The 21874-nt window shown below is 45.5% G+C and overlaps 1 protein-coding gene across 1 annotated transcript; it reads right to left on the bottom strand.

The window, feature by feature from the left end:
* Positions 1 to 3349: 3349 nt before the first annotated feature.
* LOC115161769 (potassium channel subfamily K member 2-like) lies at positions 3350 to 19925 on the bottom strand. Its single transcript, XM_029712554.1, has 7 exons — positions 19727 to 19925; positions 19412 to 19502; positions 16354 to 16471; positions 15488 to 15648; positions 11817 to 12003; positions 10903 to 11042; positions 3350 to 3697 (listed from the first exon to the last, which is right to left on the bottom strand). The coding sequence occupies exons 1-7, from the start codon at positions 19822 to 19824 to the stop codon at positions 3350 to 3352; spliced, it is 1143 nt and encodes a 380-aa protein (XP_029568414.1). The 5' UTR covers positions 19825 to 19925.
* Between the last annotated feature and the right edge of the window lie 1949 nt (positions 19926 to 21874).

Here is a 21874-nt window from a genome sequence, read left to right as displayed (position 1 = left end):
GAAATAAATATGCTGAGACGAGCGGTGGCTGAGAGCTAGCTGAGACATTGAATAGATTGAACCATGTGGATCTACTTCCTCCACCTCCTTACGGAGGAAGACATGATATAGAGATCTGATTTTACAGTCTGAACACAGCAGGTATCTTAACAGTCAACCGCCACATGCTCATCTTAGGGCGGCAGGTAGCCTTGCGGTTAGAGCGTTGAGCCAGTAACTGAACGGTTGCAACACAGCTCTGTGGACTGCGCGCCAGACAGGCAGCAACATCGCTAGTAAGAGAACAGTTACAGTTTATCTCCGCATAACGATGATACGAAAGCCTTCATCGTGAAAGAGTTAGCTGTGAAAACGCAAGGCACTTGCTCAAGGGTTTATGTTGATTATGGCAGACCCTGGCTGTTACCCCACTGTCTGAGGGTGTCTCAGGAAAATTTGGGATATGCAAAAAACACATTTCCAATTAATATACACTTGTACATTTGTGAAATAGGACAAATATAAGCACCCACCAAATTCAAATTATTTTTATCTCCTTCAGATTTGGCATTAGCTCTGAATACGACAACATAATGTTGAACAGAACTGTCGATTTAGGAAATGTGTTGAAGCAAGGCAGCCATTTTTTGTCATCATGGCGAGGGTGAGTTTTGGTCACATTAATGTTGTATATACTGTAGTAGGACATTTTAACAACGCAAATAATCGTCACTTAAGTCAAAAGACATAAGCCTCGTTTTTTTCAATATTAAAATGTCTGTCCTGAAACAGTCCTAGTGGAGTGGAGCATCCATTTGTTGCTCCAAACTCCCAGCATCCCTAGAGCAGCCCAGAGGACTACATTTGCTGCTCCAAACTCCCAGCATCCCTAGAGCAGCCCAGAGGACTACATTTGCTGCTCCAAACTCCCATCATCCCTAGAGCAGCCCAGAGGACTACATTTGCTGCTCCAAACTCCCAGCATCCCTAGAGCAGCCCAGAGGACTACATTTGCTGCTCCAAACTCCCAGCATCCCTAAAACAGCTCGGAGGAATACATTTGCTGCTCCAAACTCCCAGCATCCCTAGAGGAGCTCGAAGGACTACAGCCACTTAGTTATACAGACAAACTGTCTCGTTGTTTTAAATGACAAGAGTGAGCGTTATGATCGAGAAGAGAAAGTATTGTCTGTTCATTCACGTGGTAGAAAAGGACTAAGGCACTGCTGTGGTTCCTTCAGTAGAAAAAAACCTGAGCGGTCCGGTTCTGGTTAACAGTCAGGGAAAGGTTCCCTCTTGGAACCCTTTAGAACCCTATAGAACCTAACCATACTCTGACTCAAGGCATAGAGACATACTAATACTCACTAATATTCCTCATACAGTGAGGGAAAAAAGTATTTGATCCCCTGCTGATTTTGTACATTTGCCCACTGACAAAGAAATGATCTATAATTTTAATGGTAGGTTTATTTGAACAGTGAGAGACAGAATAACAACAAAAAAATCAAGAAAAACGCACGTCAAAAATGTTATAAAATTTTTTATAAATTGATTTGCATTTTAATGAGGGAAATAAGTATTTGACCCCCTCTCAATCAGAAAGATTTCTGGCTCCCAGGTGTCTTTTACAGGTAACGAGCTGAGATTAGGAGCACACTCTTAAAGGGAGTGCTCCTAATCTCAGTTTGTTACCTGTATAAAAGACACCTGTCCACAGAAGCAATCAATCAATCAGATTCCAAACTCTCCACCATGGCCAAGACCAAAGAGCTCTCCAAGGATGTCAGGGACAAGATTGTAGACCTACACAAGGCTGGAATGGGCTACAAGACCATCGCCAAGCAGCTTGGTGAGAAGGTGACAACAGTTGGTGCGATTATTCGCAAATGGAAGAAACACAAAAGAACTGTCAATATCCCTCGGCCTGGGGCTCCATGCAAGATCTCACCTCGTGGGGTTGCAATGATCATGAGAACGGTGAGGAATCAGCCTAGAACTACACGGCAGCTGGGACTATAGTCACCAAGAAAACAATTGGTAACACACTACGCCGTGAAGGACTGAAATCCTGCAGCGCCCGCAAGGTCCCCCTGCTCAAGAAAGCACATATACATGCCCGTCTGAAGTTTGCCAATGAACATCTGAATGATTCAGAGGACAACTGGGTGAAAGTGTTGTGGTCAGATGAGACCAAAATGGAGCTCTTTGGCATCAACTCAACTAGCCGTGTTTGGAGGAGGAATGCTGCCTATGACCCCAAGAACACCATCTCCACCGTCAAACATGGAGGTGGAAACATTATGCTTTGGGGGTGTTTTTCTGCTAAGGGGACAGGACAACTTCACCGCATCAAAGGGACGATGGATGGGGCCATGTACCGTCAAATCTTGGGTGAGAACCTCCTTCCCTCAGCCAGAGCATTGAAAATGGGTCGTGGATGGGTATTCCAGCATGACAATGACCCAAAACACGCAGCAAAGGCAACAAAGGAGTGGCTCAAGAAGAAGCACATTAAGATCCTGGAGTGGCCTAGCCAGTCTCCAGACCTTGATCCCAGAGAAAATCTGTGGAGGGAGCTGAAGGTTCGAGTTGCCAAACATCAGCCTCGAAACCTTAATGACTTGGAGAAGATCTGCAAAGAGGAGTGGGACAAAATCCCTCCTGAGATGTGTGCAAACCTGGTGGCCAACTACAAGAAACGTCTGACCTCTGTGATTGCCAACAAGGGTTTTGCCACCAAGTACTAAGTAATGTTTTGCAGAGGGGTCAAATACTTATTTCCCTCATTAAAATGCAAATCATTTTATAACATTTTTGACATGTGTTTTTCTGGATTTTTTTGTTGTTATTCTGTCTCTCACTGTTCAAATAAACCTACCATTAAAATTATAGACTGATCATTTCTTTGTCAGTGGGCAAACGTACAAAGTCAGCAGGGGATCAAATACTTTTTTCCCTCACTGTACATTGGCAACATAATAAATTGTATACATAAACTAAGGCTATGTCCTAAATGATACCCAATTTCCTATATAGTGGACTGCTTTTGACCATAACCCTATGAGGTTATGGCCATTAAGTAGAACACTACAGGGAATAGGATGACAATTCAGATTTGCCCTGACCTTCCTCCCCAAACGTGACTCTTCTATTCAGATACATTAAGATCTGTTCACAGTTCACAATTCATGTTGTTATTCGGTTGTAGTTCAAAATCAAAATGCTTCATAATTTATTCATAGTGTTATATTGTTATATAGTCCGTCATAAGGGCAGGTGTTTATCAACGACATCATCCACTTTGTGCTGAAAGATGGCTGCCATTGGTTGTTGTGACCAGGTGGGCGTGGCTTGTGCTGAAGCAGAGTCAGAGGTGAAAGGTTGTGACCTCTACTTGAGGTGTAATAGCAATGTCACCTCTCTTAGGGTCCACCTCCTTCCCATTTAGGAACGGACTTCCATTTTTGGTAACAGGCGGGGATACCGTCTCCTTCTCCCAATCTAATTCATTGGTGAAGTTGACGGACATCTTCCTTTTTGGTGGGGTGAGCTCGGGGTCAGAGTTTAGGCCCAGCTCGGATGACATTTTGCTTTTGATTGACGCGGCTCGCTGGAACTTGTCGTAGACCTCGACGCTGAGGCGACGCCTAGTCTCCTTGAACTCTGCCGAGACGTTAGCCGTCCACTCTGCTGCGTGAGCCCTGATCTCCCCTACCTAGAGGGAGAGACATAAGGGAGAGGGTGGAGAGGAGGGGGCGAGATAAGGGGAAAAGGAGGGGGAAAAGGAGGGGGGAGAGGAGGAGAGATGAGGGGGAAAGGAGAGGGAGAGGGGGGAGAGGAGGGGGAGAGATGAGGGGGAAAGGAGAGGGAGAGGAAAGGAAGAGATGATGGGGGGAGAGGAGGGGGAGAGATGAGGGGGAGAGGAGGGGGAAAGATGAGGGGGAGAGGAGGGGGGACAGAGAAAGAGAGAGAGGGAGAGAGAGAGAGAGAGAGAGAGAGAGAGATGAGGGGGAGAGGAGAGAGAGAGAGATGAGGGGGAGAAGAGGGGGACAGAGAGAGAGAGAGAGATGAGGGGGAGAGGAGGGGGGACAGAGAGAGAGAGAAATGCTGTGTGAGACTATGCTGTTCTCATCATATCCAGGAAGTCATGTGAAAAAGATGAAGCTGTAGTGGATAACAGACGTTTTAAGGGCTCCTGTTCTGCAACTTTTTGTAACATAATGTCTCCGGCATCATTTCCTATGACCGAAAATGGCTTCTGGACATCAGAACAGCGACCACTAACCTTGATTTGGATTCAAATGTCTACTTCAACGAGTCGGCAGCTCTGGACGTTCTGCTTACTCCTGACTAGGCCCTAATTATCGTGACTCTAAAGAGGAAGCGTCGGTAAAAAAAAAGGCAGGTGAGGCGACCTCCTAACGAGATTGTGTTGGCGAACAAATATACTGCCATTGCCCTCTGTTCTGTTGGCGAATGTGCAGTCACTGGAGAACAAACTGGATGAACTCAGTTCGAGACTTTCCTATCAACCTGAAGAACTGTATTCTATCTTTCTTGGAGTCTTGGCTGAACAAGGACATGGTTAATATGTATGGAGAATATATGGTGCATTCGGAAAGTATTCAGACCCCTTCCCTTTTTCCACATTTCCATGATTCCGTAAGTCAGAGTATGTTACAGTCCCTGATGTCTCTCTGGAAGGAGATCCTCACCCTGGGCTCATCTACGTTATTGTTAAGAGACTGAACATTAGCGAGTATTATACTCGGAAGCGGTGGATGGTGTGCACACCTCCTCAGTCGAACTAGAAGTCCACTCCGAATACCTCTTCTCCGCTGGCGGTGTCTTGGAGCAGCCTCTGGGCTAAGTTCAATTGCCCTGGGGGGTACGAACAAAGGATCCAATTCGGGAAAGTCGTATTCCTGGTCGTAATGCTGGTTAGTTACCTGCTCTGATTTCCAAAAGTTATTCCCTGCTGTATGTAATAACACAAAAAATATTCTGGGCTAATAATGTAAGAAATAACACACAAAAAAATCTACAAATCTAAATACTGCAAAGTTTCTTAGGAGCTAGAAGCAGAGCTGCCATGTTTGTCAGCACCATCTTACTAGCACAGACTGGGATATGATCCGGGATTCATTCAATAACATTGAGGAGTTTACCTCATTAGTCACCAACTTCATTAATAAGTGCATTGACAATGTCCCCCCCCCCCCCCCCGACAGTGACCGCACATACATAACCCAATCAGAAGCCATGGATTACAGGCAACTTCTGCCCTGAGCTAAAGACAAGAGCTGCCGTTTTCAAGGAGTGGGACACTAATCCGGAGGCCTATAAGAAATCCCGCTATGGCCTATGACGAGCTATCAAACAGGCAAACTGTCAATCCAGGACTAAGATCGAATCCTACTATGCCAGCTCTGATGCACGTCGGATGTGCCAGGACCTGCAAACTATCACGGATTACAAAGGGAAACCCAACTGCAAGCTACCCAGTGATGTGAGCCTACCAGACGAGCTAAATGCCTTCTATGCTCACTTCAAGGCAAGCAACACTTAACCATGCATGAGAGCGCCAGCTGTTCTGGACGACCGTGTGATCTTGCACTCCATAGCCGATGTGAGTAAGACCTTTAAACAGGTTAACATTCACAATGGAATGGATTACCAGATGCTTACTCAGACCACGCACTGAACAGTTGGCAAGTGTCTTCACTGTCATTTTCAACCACTCCCTGACCCTGTCTGCAATCCCTACATGTTTCAAGCAGACCACCATAGTCCATGTGCCCAAGAACGCCAAGGTGACCTGGCTAAATGACTATCGCCCTGTAGCACTCACGTCTGTAGCCATGAAATGCTTTGAAAGTCATGGCTCACATCAATACCATCATCCCAGACACCCTGGACCCACTTCAATTCGCATACTGCCCCAACAGATGACAAAATCTATATTGCACTCCACACTGCCCTCTCTGACCTGGATAAGAGGAACACCTATGTCAGAAGGTTTTTAATTGGCTACAGATCAGCGTTCAACACCATAGTCCCCTCCAAGCTCAGAACCCTGGAACTGAACACTCCCCTGTGCAACTGGATCCGGAACTTCCTGACGGCCAACCCCAGATGGTGAGGGTAGGCAACAACACATCCGCCTCGCTGACCTACAACAAGGGGGGCCCCTAAGGGGTGCGTGCTTAGTCCCCTCCTGTACTTCCTGTTCACAAACAACTGTGCTGCTGCGCACAACTTCAACACCATCATTAAGTTTGTTGACTTCATGACGGTGGTAGGCCTGATCACCAACGACGATGAGACAGCCTATAGGGAGGAGGTCAGAGACCTGGCTGGACAACAACCTTTCCTTCAGCGTCAGCAAGACAAAGGAGCTGATCGTGGACTACAGGAAACGGAGGGCCGAGCACGCCCCCATCCACAGGGCTATAGTGGAGGGTATTGAGAGCTTCAAGTTCCTCGGTGTCCACATGGTCCACAAACACCAACACAATGCCTTATCCATCTCAGGAGGCTGAAAAGATTTGTCATGGGCCCTCAGATCCTCAAAAAGTTCTACAGCTGCACCATTGAGAGCATCTTGACTAGCTACATCCCTGCTGGGTATGGCAACTGCTTGGCATACGTCCGCAAGGCACTACAGAGGGTAATGCGTATGGCCCAGTACATCACTGGGGCTGTGCTCCCTGCCATCCAGGACCTCTATACCATGCAGTGTCAGAGGAAGACCCCAGAAATGATCAAAGACTACCGATGCACCAAGTCTGGAACCAGCAGGACCCTGAACAGCTTCTATCTCCAAGCTATAAGACTGCTAAATAGTGTTGGGTTCTGAGAATATGAAATGTTACTTATTCATGTCACTGATGGAGGGCTAAGTTTGAGGATCTACACCAGTAGTTAAGGGTTGTAGGAGGAAGGTAGATAGTGGTTGCAACTAAGCTTGGAATGTGTTGAGTGCAGGGAAGCGATTACATGTGGCAGGCATTAATAAGGGGAGAGGGGTGGAGATCTTAGAAACTAACAATGTCACTGAGGGAGAGAGGGTCATGTATAACGTTTACATTATGTCAGGATAGGTTTTTGTTAGCCATCAGGGATCTTATGGGAGGAGAAGAGACACAGTCTGGTATCAATAACCATAACAGCCTTGAGTTGGGGAGGAGTGAGCACTTTGGGGTAGAGGTCAGGTCAGATGAAGTGAGGAAGAACAGATATGACTAAGGTTTTGTCTAGCAACAGGGCCGTTCAGATGTGTAGGAGACTCAGCCTAGGAGAAAGGGTTAAATATCAGTGCTTGTGTGAAATGTTTTTTATCTGAATTACAGCTGTAATGACCCTTTGGGAAGAATTAAACTTGGTTAAGCTTCTCTAGTTTCCATGAGTGACTTACTCTGAAAAATTAGAACCTAACAATAGTTAACCAAATAGCTACCCGGACTATCTGCATTTGACTGATCACACACACTACTGCTACTGTTTACTATCTATCCTGTTGCCTAGTCACTTTATCACTACCTATATATACATACAGTATCTACCTAAATGACCTCGTACCCCTGCACATAGACTCGGTACAGGTACCCTGTGTATATAGCCTAGTTATCATCACTCATTGTGTATTTATTCCTTGTGTTATAATTTTTGTACATATTATTTTGTATTTTACCCCTCTTTTTCTCCCCAGTTTAAATTTTGTCTCATCGCTGCAACTCCCCAACAGGCTCAGGAGGCAAAGGTCGAGTCATGCGTCCATCCGAAACATGCCCCACCAAACCGCACTTCTTAACACCCGCCCGCTTAACCCAGAAGCCAGCCGCACCAATGTGTCGGAGGAAACACCATTCACCTGACGACCGAGGTCAGCCTGCAGGCGCCCGGCCCATCACAAGGAGTCGAGGTCAGCCTGCAGTCGCCCATCACAGGGAGTCGAGGTCAGCCTGCAGCCGCCCGGCCCACCACAAGGAGTCGAGGTCAGCCTGCAGGCACCCAGCCCGCCACAAGGAGTCGAGGTCAGCCTGCAACCGCCCGGCCCGCCACAAGGAGTCGAGATCAGCCTGCAGCCGCCCGGCACACCACAAGGAGTCGAGGTCAGCCTGCAGGCGCCCAGCCCGCCACAAGGAGTCGCGATCAGCCTGCAGCCACCCGGCCTACCACAAGGAGTTGAGGTCAGCCTGCAGGCGCCCGGCCCATCACAAGGAGTCAAGGTCAGCCTGCAGCCGCCCGGCCCACCTCAAGGAGTCGAGGTCAGCCTGCAGGCGCCCGGCCCACCACAAGGAGTCGAGGTCAGCCTGCAGGCGCCTCCACAAGGAGTCGAGGTCAGCCTGCAGGCGCCCGCCACAAGGAGTCGAGGTCAGCCACAAGGAGTCGAGATCAGCCTGCAGGCGCCCGGCCCACCACAAGGAGTCGAGATCAGCCTGCAGGCGCCCGGCCCACCACAAGGAGTCGAGGTCAGCCTGCAGGCACCCGGCCCGCCACAAGGTGTCGAGATCAGCCTGCAGCCGCCCGGCCCACCACAAGGAGTCGAGGTCAGCCTGCAACCGCCCGGCCCGCCACAAGGAGTCGAGATCAGCCTGCAGGCGCCCAGCCCATCACAAGGAGTCGAGATCAGCCTGCAGGCGCCCGCCACAAGGAGTCGAGGTCAGCCTGCAGGCGCCCGGCCCACCACAAGGAGTCGAGGTCAGCCTGCAGCCACCCGGCCCACCACAAGGACTTGCTAGAGCACAATGAGCCAAGTAAAGCCCCCCCGGCCAAACCCTCCCCTAACACTGGGCCAATTGTGCGCCGCCCTATGGGACTCCCGATCACGGCCTGTCGTGATACAGCTCGGGATCGAACCCGGGTCTGTAGTGATGCCTCTAGCACTGCGATACAGTGCCTTAGACCACTGAACCACTTGGGAGGTCCTCTATTATTTCTCAAGTTTTCTCTCTGCATTGTTGGGAAGGCCCACAAGTAAGCATTTCACTGTTAGCATGTGACAAATAAAAATGTTATTTAAATTTGATTTGGCCTCAATTACTGCACATGCATGTTCTATTAAAGCTGCGCTGGAATCACACACAACTGTACTGACTGCATGGGGTAAATGGCATGTTGGACACGTCACGCTGCACACACACACACACACACACACACCATTATCAAAATGTGTGATATCTTCTTTGGTTTAGTTGTTGTCAAACATAGAGGAGAGTTATTGATAAAGTATTGATTGATTGATATATTGATATACAGTATATACCGTATATTGTATAATATACTCAGGGCGAACAAGACTTGAAAGAGAGAGAAAAAGAGAGACGAGGGATCCCTGGACTAGCAAGCTGCAGACAGGGCTGCAAGGCTCAAAGAACGTTTCAGGATAAGATGTAAATGTGATTGGCCTAATCAGATCTGTAGTGTAGTTCCTCTTTGCTGAGCTGGCGCAGGGGTTTGCTCTGCCTTGCAGTTTAAATACAGTTCTTCACATGTAAGGAAGAGAGGGGGATGGGAGGAATAGGGGGAAAGAGATATAAACAGGAGAGGAATAGGAGGACTGGAAGACACAGACATAAACAGGAGAGGAATAGGAGGACTGGGGGAAAGAGATATAAACAGGAGAGGAATAGGAGGACTGGAAGACACAGACATAAACAGGAGAGGAATAGGAGGACTGGGGGAAAGAGATATAAACAGGAGAGGAATAGGAGGACTGGAAGACACAGACATAAACAGGAGAGGAATAGGAGGACTGGGGGAAAGAGATATAAACAGGAGAGGAATAGGAGGACTGGGGGAAAGAGATATAAACAGGAGAGGAGGTGTGGGAGCGGTGGTTTGGGTGGTGTTCACTCAGAGAGCTGTTTAAGTGTAGAAGGTCTGTTATTCTAATCTATTGTATAGTCACTGTTTGAGTTTAGGTGGTAACTATCACAGTATACTGTATGGTCTACTCTATCACTGTTGTGTTGCATTACTGGTGCCTCTGTGGTTCTTAGTGAGATCATAGGACCAGAGCCCATTAGATTGTAGAGTGAGACAAGAGAGGAGAGAGTGACACTCATTAACTTGATACACTTACATTCTCTCTCACTCTGTGTCTCTCTCACTCTGTGTCTCTCTCTCTCCTGTCTCTCTCTCTCTGTCGCTCTCTCACCCTCCTCCCCTTTTCTCTACCCCCTCCTCTCTCTCTCTTTGTCTCTCTCTCTCTCTCTCTCTCTCTTTGTCTCTCTCTCTCTCTCTCTCGCTCTCTGTCTCTCTCTCTCTCTCTCTCTTTGTCTCTCTCTCTCTCTCTCTCTCTTTGTCTCTCTCTCTCTCTCTCTCGCTCTCTGTCTCTCTCTCTCTCTCTCTCTCTTTGTCTCTCTCTCTTCTGTCTCTCACTTTGTCTTTCTCTCTTTCTCTCTCTTCCTCCCCCTCTCTCTCTCTTCCCCCTCTGTCTCTCTCTCTCTCTCTCTCTATTCCTCCTCCCTTCTCTCTTCCTCTCTCTCCCTCTCTCTTCTTCCCTCTCTCTATATATCTGTCTCTCTCTTCCTCCTCCCGTCTCTCTCTTCCTCTCTCTATATATCTCTTCTTTCTCTCTCTCTCTTCCTCCTCCCCTCTCTCTCTCTCTCTCTCTCTTCCCTTCTCTCTATATATATCGGTCTCTATTCTTTCTCTCTCTCTCTCTTCCTCCTCCCCATATGTTGGGCTGTTGTGTGGAGAGTGTCCCTGGAAAGGCTCACAGCAATCAGAAGATATAGATAGTTGATTAGAAGGAATAATGGTTACCCAGGGGGCAGAAGTTTGTAGTATGTATGTAATGTGAATTCTATGCTATTCTCTGTGTATGTGTGTGTGTATGTGTGTGTGTATGTGTGTGTGTGTATGTGTGTGTGTGTCAGAGAGAGAGAGAAAGAGAGAGAGTGAGATACGTACCTCCTCTTTGGTCTTCTTAGAGATGACTCTGAGCCAGTCTCCTATCATGCTGAGAACAGCAGCGAAGTACGCCAGTCCCACCAGGATCCAGAACCACACCACAGGCTTGTAGTAGTCCAGATACTCTATCTCTGAACCACCTGGAGAGGACACACACACACACACACGCACGCACACACACACACACACACACGCACGCACGCATGCACGCACACACACACACACACACGTACACACACACACACACACACATGCACGCACACACAAACACGTACACACACACACATATACACACACACACATACACACGCACACACAGAAACACACACAGAAACACACACACACGTTAGGTATTATAACCTGACCCCTTACTTTCTCTCTCTATCTCTCCGGCTGACCAGCTCCTTGTTCTAGTTCTGAGCAGTACATTCTATATGATAGTGCCCTATCTTAATTTGACCCTGCTTCTCACAGCAGGAAAATAATCCTGCAGCAACAGGAAATGTGAATTATTATGTGGATTATATTTCATGGACATTTTTTGTAGGGGTTGATACATTTTTGGTCACAGCTTTGAGTACACTACAATTTGCATTCCTGCTGTTGTGATGAAATGAAAATAGCAGATCTGTATGTTCTGTTCACTTTCCCTGAGTGATTGGTTAACGTGTGACAGAGACTGATAGCTGCACCTCACTCTAGGATTCAATCATCTCTTCTATACTCTAACTCACTTCATGCAACTGCTGCAACCTTTAACTAGTCTTTAAAAGAGATTTTCCTCTTAATGAGACAAACCTGTATAAATAAAGGTTAAATGAAAAGGTGTGTGAGCGTACGTACGTGTACTTAAGCATACGCATTTAAAGTTAGGACTTGGCCTGTATCGAATTATTACCTTCGTAAACATTTACCTGCGACAAAGTCCCCGAAACCAATGGTTGTCAAGGTGATGACTACAAAGTAGAGGGACTCCAGGGCACTCCAGCCCTCAATGTGTTTAAAGATGGCCGCCGGCAGCGCCACGAAGAGCAGACAGCCGAACAGGATGAAGAGAACAGTGGAGATGACACGAATCTTGGTCTGACTAACATCCCACTGCTACAGAGAGGGGGGAGGGAGGGAGATAGATTATTAATCTTATCTAACCATTATTCCAGCTAAGTTGACACCACATTTCTCATGTACAGCAATGACCTTCGGAAGAGTTGCAGAGTTAGCCAACTGGAGTCTGGGGATGATTAGGAGGTGGCCACGAGGGATGTTATGATTGGCAGATAGGAGCTACAATATTCTGGCTGGAAACACCCCTCTTCCAGTTATTCCTGGCAATACTAAAGTGCTGTGGTGTCAAACTCATTTTGTCCCACGGGCCGCATTTGAAAATTGTCTGTCATTTTGGAAATTTCTTTCTAGCTTTCATTTCCTGCACTAATGTATTATCATTTACACACTGTGTCATGTTCCCTTTGTTTTAGTATGCTGCCTTCATAAAATAAAAATAAATCCTTGACAGAATAATTATTCTCCTCTTTGACTATACATTTTCGTTAATTCTTACTTTCGCCACTAGATGGCGATCAGACAATTTCTGGGGGTTTCTACTCCCTAAGTTGTTGACTGTTTTTGTGTTTGCCAGTTAGCTAGCAGTGCTCCGCTGTTAGCAGCCAACGGCTAGTCGTTTCTTACTGCTGATAAGAATGAATGATTTACATCATTTTTTTCCCAGTCATTACTGAATTATTTAATGTAACAAATCAAACATTAAACCTCGTAAACAATTAATTTAGACCAGTGGTCACCAACCAGTCGGTTGATTGTGAAAGGTATTTTTAGTCGATCGCCAAACATTTCTGTATAAAAAACAACGATAAAGCCTGTGTCTGGAGGTAGAAACTGTGCCTTCCCGGTGGGCCCGGAGAGCAAATCAAGTGCACTATAGGCCTGCCGCTGGCCAATCAGATGGCTCAGATGACTGTGTCTGCAGTAACGTAGCAGGCATTAAAGAAAGCTACAGTAAAGTTGATACTGTGAGATTTCAAAACGTTTAAAACCACGACTAGAGAGAGACTGTCAACGAATACAGTAAAAAACTGCTGTGAGATTTCAAAACGTTTAAAACCCCGACTAGAGAGAGACTGTCAACAAAACAGCAAAGAACTGCTGTTTTTATGATTAACTTCATGTTAAAGTTCTTACTCAGCACTGTCAACACTTTGTATTCAACACTTTAATAGGCTATTAAAATGCACATTCTCCCTACTTCCACTCAGCGCTACAACCAACACTGCAGCATTAATTAATGAGTAGGAAAGTGTATCTATAGGCTTGTGTTGTTATTATTAGCTGCTTGGGTCTTTTTTAATATCCAGGAATATTTCACTTTCTCTGTTCATAGGAGTAACAACATGAATTTGTGCATGAGCCATGAATTAATACATTAATGCGACTTGAGTGTCGCCATCAGCTGGAAGACAGTGTCCCTTTTTGGTCAGTGTCAGCTGAGACTGACCATCAGATGCAGACACCATCAGCCCAGTAAATTATTTAAATGTATGCTCACTCAGCTGAGCCTCACAAGTAATACAACAACTGATCTATTTCCGTTGTGATCACATAGCATACCCCCCCAAAAAATATTATATATTTTTTTTAATGGTCCAAACAACAATGCATTGGCAGGGCAATTCAAGCAAATTCAATATACACTAATAATGTATTATACCGTACTGAACAAACCTCATTGCTTCAGTACTGTTTTTAATAGGTTCATGTTGCATAGGCTTTGGTTTTTAAGCAAATTTATAAACACATTTTTAAACAAATGTGAGTTTCTTCAAAGTAGCCACATTTTGCCTTGATGACAGCTTTGCACACCCTTGGCATTCTCTCAACCAGCTTCACCTGGAATGTTTTTCCAATAGTCTTGAAGGAGTTCCGAAATATGCTGAGCACTTGTTGGCTGCTTTTCCTTAACTCTGCTATCCAGCTCATCCCAAAACATCTCAATTGGATTGAGGTCGGGTGATTGTGGAGGCCAGGTCATCTGATGCAGCACTCCATCACTCTCCTTCTTGGTCAAAAAGTACTTACACAGCCTGGAGGTGTGTTGGGTCATTGTCCTGTTGAAAAACAAATGATAGTCCTACTAAGCGCCAACCAGATGGGATGACGTATCGCTGCAGTATGCTGTGGAAGCCATGCTGGTTAAGTGTGCCTTGAATTCTAAATAAATCACTGACAGTGTCACCAGCAAAGCACCCCCACAACATCACACCACCTCCTCCATGCTTCACGGTGGGAACCACACATGCGGAGATCATCTGTTCACCTACGCAGCGTCTCACAAAGACACGTTGGTTGCAACCAAAAATCTCAAATTTGGACTCATCAGACCAAAGGACAGATTTCTACTGGTCTAATGTCCATTGTTCGTGTTTCTTGGCCCAAGCAAGTCTCTTCTTATTATTGGTGTCCTTTAGTAGTGGTTTCTTTGCAGCAATTCGACCATGAAGGCCTGATTCACACAGTCTCCTCTGAACAGTTGATGTTGAGATGTGTCTGTTACTTGAACTCCGTGAAGCATTTATTTGGGCTGCAATTTCAGAGGCTGGTAACTCTAATGAACTCATCCTCTGCAGCAGAGGTAACTCTGGGTTTTCCTTTCCTGTGGCGGTCCTCATGAGAGCCAGTTTCATCATAGCGCTTGATGGTTTTTGCTACTGCACTTGAAGAAACTTTCAAAGTTCTTGAAATTCTCCGGATTGACTGACATTCATGTCTTAACGTAATGATAGACTGTCTTTTCTCTTTGCTTATTTGAGCTGTTGTTGTCATAATATGGACTTGGTCTTTTACCAAATAGGGCTATCTTCTGTATACCACCCCTACCTTGTCACAACACAACTGATTGGCTCTAACGCATTAAGAAGGAAAGAAATTCCACAAATTGAAATGCATTCCAGGTGACTACCTCATGAAGCCGGTTGAGAGAATGCCAAGAGTGTGCAAAGCTGTCATCAAGGCAAAGGGTGGCTACTTTGAAGAATTTTAAAATATACAATATATTTTGATTTGTTAAACACTTTTTTGGTTACTACATGATTCCAGATGTGTTATTTCATAGTTTTGATGTCTTCAATATTATTCTACAATGTAGAAAATAGTAAAAATAAAGAAAAACCCTTGAATGAATAGGTGTGTCCAAACGTTTGACTGGTACTGTATATATATAATAATAAGAATTATGATACATTTTTTGTTGTTGTTGTGATATATATTCTTTTGCTCAAACCGCAGACTGGATTGGAAGCCTGGTGGGCCATATGTTTGACACCGCTGTTGCTAACTGTAATGAAGTACTGGATAGTCCTTTCAAAACCTCCATCTGGGATACGACTGATAGACAGGCCTCTACTCTCCTGGGATAGAGAAGTAATTAAGAGTGGCCACACACACACACACACACACACACACACACACACACACACACACACACACACACACACACACACACACACACACACACACACACACACACACACACACACACACACACACACACACATCCTCTACATGGACTCACCACAAACATCTTCTCAACCCTGGTGGTGGCCTTCCCAAAGATGGTTCCCAGTTGGTCTCCTACTCCAGCCAGCAGGAAGCCAAACAGAGGGATCCCCAAAATGGCATAGACGATACAGAAGATACGCCCTCCCTCCGTATGGGGGGAAATGTTCCCAAATCCTGGAGAGACAGAAGAAATGAGGCATCTCTAAAAGACTGTGCAGCTAAAATATTGTATCTCTGTTCTACTTCCTTGTTATTCTACTAGTTATTTGATTGTTTAGTTCTTTGTCACTTAAATGTTTTCTTCAACCGTAATGCAGTAATTCTGTCTGGAAATGAAATCACTCATTCTATTGCAGCATTGCTTCCTTTGGGAACAAGTGAATGTAATTTCCCTTTATAAGTAGGAAGACAAGGCAATAATAATATCCATTAGCTACAGCGGTCTATGTGCTAGGTTTACACTATTCACTCGCTTTCTCTTTTGTCTCTATCTCTTTCCTTCCCTTTCTTCCCTGTGTCCTTAGGGTGGGTCACCAACCAATTAGTCCTAAACTTTAAGTAGCTTTCCACCTCTCCCTACCTCTCTCTCCCTCCATCCCTCCACCTCTTGTTAGAGGCCCCACCCAGTCTTTTGAAGTGCAACTAAATCCCAGGTCCTTGGGGAGTGAAGGGAGAACAGAGAGATAATAGGAAGGATAGAATCGTGAAGATTGATTTACAGAAGAACGTTGTAATGACGACTGCACTGAGAGGGTAAATGAGATGTTGGACACACGCACATGAGCACACGCACGCACGCACGCACGCACACACACACACACACACACACACACACACACACACACACACACACACCCACACCCACACACACACCCTTACCGATGGTAGTGATGACGGTTCCAGCGAAGAAGAAGGAGGAGCTTAGGTCCCAGAGGCTGCTGTGATTGGTCAGAGTCCCAGCTGGGTTCACCCCTGAACGGATCGCTGACACCACTTGCTGTGGATGAGACACACACATAGACCATGTCTGAATACCTGTACTTAGTTCTAAATAGTAGGTTGACTGGGTACACAGAAATACAGTTGAAGTCAGAAGTTTACATACACTTATGTTGGAGTCATTAAAACTCGTTTTTCATCCACACACTTTACAAACTATAGTTTTGGCAAGTTGGTTAGGACATCTACTTTGTGCATGACACAAGTAATTTTCCCAACAATTGTTTACAGACAGATTATTTCACTTATAATTCACTGTATCACAATTCCAGTGGGTCAGAAGTTTACATACACTATACAGAGCTTGGAAAATGGCTTTAGAAGCTTCTGATTGGCAAATTGACATCATTTGAGTCAATTGGAGGTGTAACTGTGGATGTATTTCAAGGCCTACCTTCAAACTCAGTGCCTCTTTGCTTGACATCATGGGAAAATCAAAAGAAATCAGCCAAGACCTCAGAAAAAAATGGTAGACCTCCACAAGTCTGGCTCATCCTTGGGAGTAATGTCCAAATGCCTGAAGGTACCACGTTAATCTGTACAAACAATAGTACGCAAGTACAAACAACATGGGACCATGCAGCTGTCAAACCGCTCAGGAAGGAGAGGTGTTCTGTCTCCTAGAGATGAACTTACTTTGGTGCAAAAACTGCAAAAACTGCAAATCAATCCCAGAACAACAGCAAAGGACCTTGTGAAGATGCTGGACAAAACAGTTACAAAAGTATCTATATCCAGAGTAAAATGAGTTCTATATTGGCATAACCTGAAGGCAGCTCAGCAAGGAAGAAGTCACTGCTCCATAACCACCATAACAAAGCCAGACTACGGTTTTCAACTGCACATGGGGACAAAGATTGTACTTTTTGGAGAAAATGTCCTCTGGTCTAATGAAACAAAAATAAAACTGTTTGGCCATAATGACCATCGTTATGTTTGGAGGAAAAAGGGGGATGCTTGCAAGCCGAAGAACACCATCCCAACCGTGAAGCATGGGGGTGGCAGCATCATGTTGTGGGGGTGCTTTGCTGCAGGAGAGACTGGTGCACTTCACAAAATAGATGGCATCATAAGGCCGGAAAATGATGTGGATATATTGAAGCAACATCTCAAGACATCAGTCAGGAAGTTAAAGCTTGGTCACAAATGGGTCTTCCAAATGGACAATGACCCCAAGCATACTTCCAAAGTTGTGGCAAAATGGCTTAAGGACATTAAAGACAAGGTATTGGAGTGGCCATCACAAAGTCCTGACCTCAATCCTATAGAAAACTTGTGGGCAGAACTGAAAAAGCGTGTGCGAGCAAGGAGGCCTACAAACCTTACTCAGTTACACCAGCTCTGTCAGGAGCAATGGGCCAGAATTCACCCAACTTATTGTGGGAAGCTTATGGAAGGCTACATGAAACGTTTGACCCAAGTTAAACAATTTAAAGGCAATGCTACCAAATACTAATTGAGTGTATTTAAAATTCTGACCCACTGGGAATGTGATGAAATAAATAAAAGCTGAAATAAATCATTCTCTACTATTATTCTGACATTTCACATTCTTAAAATAAAGTGGTAATCCTAACTGATTTTTACTAGGATTAAATGTCAGGAATTGTGAAAAACTGAGTTTATATGTTTTTGGCTAAGGTGTATGTAAACTAAGGTGTATGTAAACTAAGGTGTATGTAAACTAAGGTGTATGTAAACTTCAAACGTCAACTGTATGTTTCGTAGTATGTACAATTTCAAAATTCTAGTATGCTTTAAATGCCCAGATACTCATTTCAGTCGAATTTGCTACATGCTAATGAGGAAGAGAATCCTCTTATCAGACCCATGTGAGTATGATAATCACCTGAGAGACACACCAAAATGAACAAAGGGCGGGAAACAAACACATCAGAAACAGAACCCAGACAGCTGGGGGCTGGAGAAGTGGTGGGACATCAGAAACACTCAAGCATAGCCAGTAACAGCTAGTTACAGCAGCAACAGAAACGGCAGCAAGAGACACCAGCATATGCGTGCGCATTACATCCGGCATCGAGGAAGCATGTGTAGAACCGGTCAACGTAAATAGGCCGCATGGAAGTAGAGTGTGTATCCAAATGGTGCAATATCTGCTGATGTGATCAGCCGAGGCCACCATACTCGGGTTTCCCTTCGGTACTTGCTTCGCTTTATACATTTTTACTAAACAGCATGTTCTAAATATCTGTAGTACGATTAGTACACACTATGTACTTGTAATAAGTACTAGGAAAGACAGATTTCGGACATGGCCATACACACACACACAGTATTTTTTTCTGGTTCTTGCCTGTTCTTTAACGAGTAGACCAATATCTAGACAAGAGGTTTTCAACAGCAGAAGAAAACAGTAAACCCTGTGTGTTGTGATGGTCTAATGGCTCTACTGGACATAAGCAGAGAAGGGAGGACCACATGACTGCTGGTTGCTTTATGTCACCTCTGTCAGACTGTGAGAAGAGTTAAAGCTGAGAACAACCTCGCCTCTGTCTAAGAGGAACTCTGACTCATCCTTGCGGCACACCGGTAGTTCCTATCTCATTATGACATTGAATAGATTGGTAGTGCTGCTGTTCGACCCTGTGTGCCCCAGTCTCACTAATGGGATGACCAGGGAGTAGGCTCATTCCCTGACCAATTCAGCCTGCCACCATGTACAGTACATCTGTTACCACGGTCAGTGAGGTCACTCCAAGACCCAGAGTGGTTTTTAGTCCTTTTTAATCAACTTATTTATTTCCTGAAGCCACACTGTTACATCAGTGTGTGTTAAAACGTTAACATTTTGGAATTCACCACGCAAATCAGCACCAACGGCAGCAGAGAGACATTCTCAGTGAGTCACACTGGCAATTAACATGATAACACACACACACACACACACAAACACACACACAAGCAGTAACAATGGTACCTTGACCAGTTCCTCCAGTTGGCTGTGGTTTACACATGAGTGTGTAGAGAGGAAGTCTAGTTTCTGAGTCAGGATGGCCAGGCGCTGAGCACTGGAGAGAGAGGAGGAAGACAGGGTTACAAAGAGATAAAGGAGGGATAGAGAGAGAGAGAGAGAGAGAGAGAGAGAGAGAGAGAGAGAGAGAGAGATTGTGTGCAGGGAGAGAGAGAGATATATAGGAGAAAGAGGGAGAGAGATGGAGAGAGAGGGCGAGAGAGAGAGAGAGAGAGAGAGAGAGAGAGAGAGAGAGAGAGAGAGAGAGAGAGAGATAAATACCTCTCATGGGGTTGTTCTAGGGCCTTGAAGACGGCAGCTCCGACAACCAGGTAGAAAACTACCAGGAGGAAAATGGCCAACACTGTCTTCCACTTCATCACCGTGGCGATGGCCTGACACTCCTCTGTAGGGCTCAGTGTGATTGACTTGGCGGAGAAGGAGCGGCGGGGCTTGCTGCTGTGAGTGGCGGATTTGGGGTCCACTAGGTCAGGTGCTGCCACTATTTGGGGGACGGGGAAAAGAGATTATTAGTTGATTGATAGTGTATTTTAAAGTATCTTCTTTCATTTCCTGTCAACAAACTCAGATATATCATACTTTAAATGAAGTTTCATTGATATGACATCTTCAAAACCATGCCTTAAAGGGAAGTAGAAATTAGAAGGAGCCCATGTGTGTCCATGCTGTGCTGTGGCTGGTGAGTAATTCTTGTGTGTGTTTTCTCTATGCTTCTGTGTTGTGTAGGTCTGACACGTGCTCTTCTGCAGAATGAAAACACATTGGCTGTTTGTTTAGGAAATGTACCAATAAATACTGTTGTGTGAGACACGGCCGTCGAGCAGCCGGGCTCCTAAACTGTTGTGGCAATGTGAATCACATACATCTACTATTCTGCAGCTTTCACCCATTTACTGGGAACTGTGTGTGTGTGTGTGTGTGTGTGTGTGTGTATATGTGTGTGTGTGTGTGTGTGTGTGTGTGTGTGTGTGTGTGTGTGTGTGTGTGTGTGTGTGTGCGTGCGTGCGTGCGTGCGTGCGTGCGTGCGTGCGTGCGTGCGTGTGTGGTTAGTGAGTAAGTGAGTGCTATTAGCCTTAATTTGAGAAATGTACCAATAAATAATGTTGTGTGAGACATGGCCAGGCTCTTAAACTGCTGCGCCAACGTATATCACACACAGGAAACAGGGGGCGGAGCACGCGCCCATCTGCATCGACTGGGCTGTAGTGGAGAGGGTCAAAAGTTCCTCGGTGTGCACATCACAGAGGACCTGACATGGTCCCATCACACCAGCACTGTGGTGAAGAAGGCGCAACAGTGCCACTTCAAACTCAGGCGACTGAAGAAATTTGGCACGGTCATTAAGAACTTCTATAGATGCACCATTGAGAGAATCTTGTCTGGCTGCATCAACGCCTGGTTTGGCAACTGCACCGCCCTCAACCGCAAGGCTCTGCAGAGGGTGGTGCGGACGGGACACTACATCGCTCGGGGTGAGCTCCCTGCCCTCCAGGTCATTTACACCGGAAGATCGTCAAAGACTCCAGTCACCCGAGCCACGGACTGTTCACTCTGTTACCATCTGGCAGACGGGGTTCCCGGAGCATCGGGTCTCGGACCAACATGCTCTGAGACAGCTTCTACGACCAGGCCAACAGACTGCTGAGCTGCTAACCCTAGCTGTCTACCTGCTCAGACCTGCACCTTAGAGATTATTTACATTGACTGTCCAAACATCCATACCTTACACACAGGGGTTAATTATTATTATTTGACCCTGCTGGTCATCTATGAACATTTGAACATCTTGGCCATGTTCTGTTATAATCTCCACCCGGCACAGCCAGAAGAGGACTGGCCACCCCTCATAGCCTGGTTCCTCTCTAGGTTTCTTCCTAGGTTTTGGCCTTTCTAGGGAGTTTTTCCTAGCCACCGTGCTTCTACACCTGCATTGCTTGCTGTTTGGGGTTTTAGGCTGGGTTTCTGTACAGCACTTTGAGATATCAGCTGATGTAAGAAGGGCTTTATAAATACATTTGATTTGATTTTTTATTTGATTTAAATTGGGCCAGGTACTGGCGCTTATGATCCAAATGAGAACCCAAGTGGAACTGAGAACCGGTACGTTTGGTTACGCAAATTTGGAAATAGCTAATGAAAAATTGTTGTCCACATTTACATTTCCTCAGCCAACAACATGAATAATCAACAGCAAACTCAGACAACCCGATAGTAGAAAAGTTGACTTATTCAATTGGTCAGCTTGTCGCATTCTATGCGATAAAAGAATATTCCTCTCTATGTGCTTTCAATTTGAGAGTGCTGCACAGGGAGAGAAACATGCATACCCAGTCATTGTACAACATTCTTAACGCAGCAGCAGAAAAACACACATTTGAAAGCAGTTTTGATGGCCGCTGTTAATAAAAA

This window comes from Salmo trutta, chromosome 25 (genome assembly GCF_901001165.1).
Source record: "Salmo trutta chromosome 25, fSalTru1.1, whole genome shotgun sequence".
Taxonomy (NCBI): Eukaryota; Metazoa; Chordata; class Actinopteri; order Salmoniformes; family Salmonidae; genus Salmo; species Salmo trutta.
The sequence above is the reverse complement of the archived record's forward strand: the minus strand, read 5'-3'. Positions and strand labels throughout refer to the sequence as shown.

Coding starts and splice junctions, on each gene's coding strand:
- LOC115161769 (XM_029712554.1), bottom strand. CDS start 19,824: ATGAAGTGGAAGACAGTGTTGGCCATTTTCCTCCTGGTAGTTTTCTAC. Junction 12,004..15,487: donor GGGTTGAGAAGATGTTTGTG/GTGAGTCCATGT, acceptor CCCTCTCTGTAG/CAGTGGGATGTTAGTCAGAC. Junction 11,043..11,816: donor TTTCGGGGACTTTGTCGCAG/GTAAATGTTTAC, acceptor TGTCCTCTCCAG/GTGGTTCAGAGATAGAGTAT.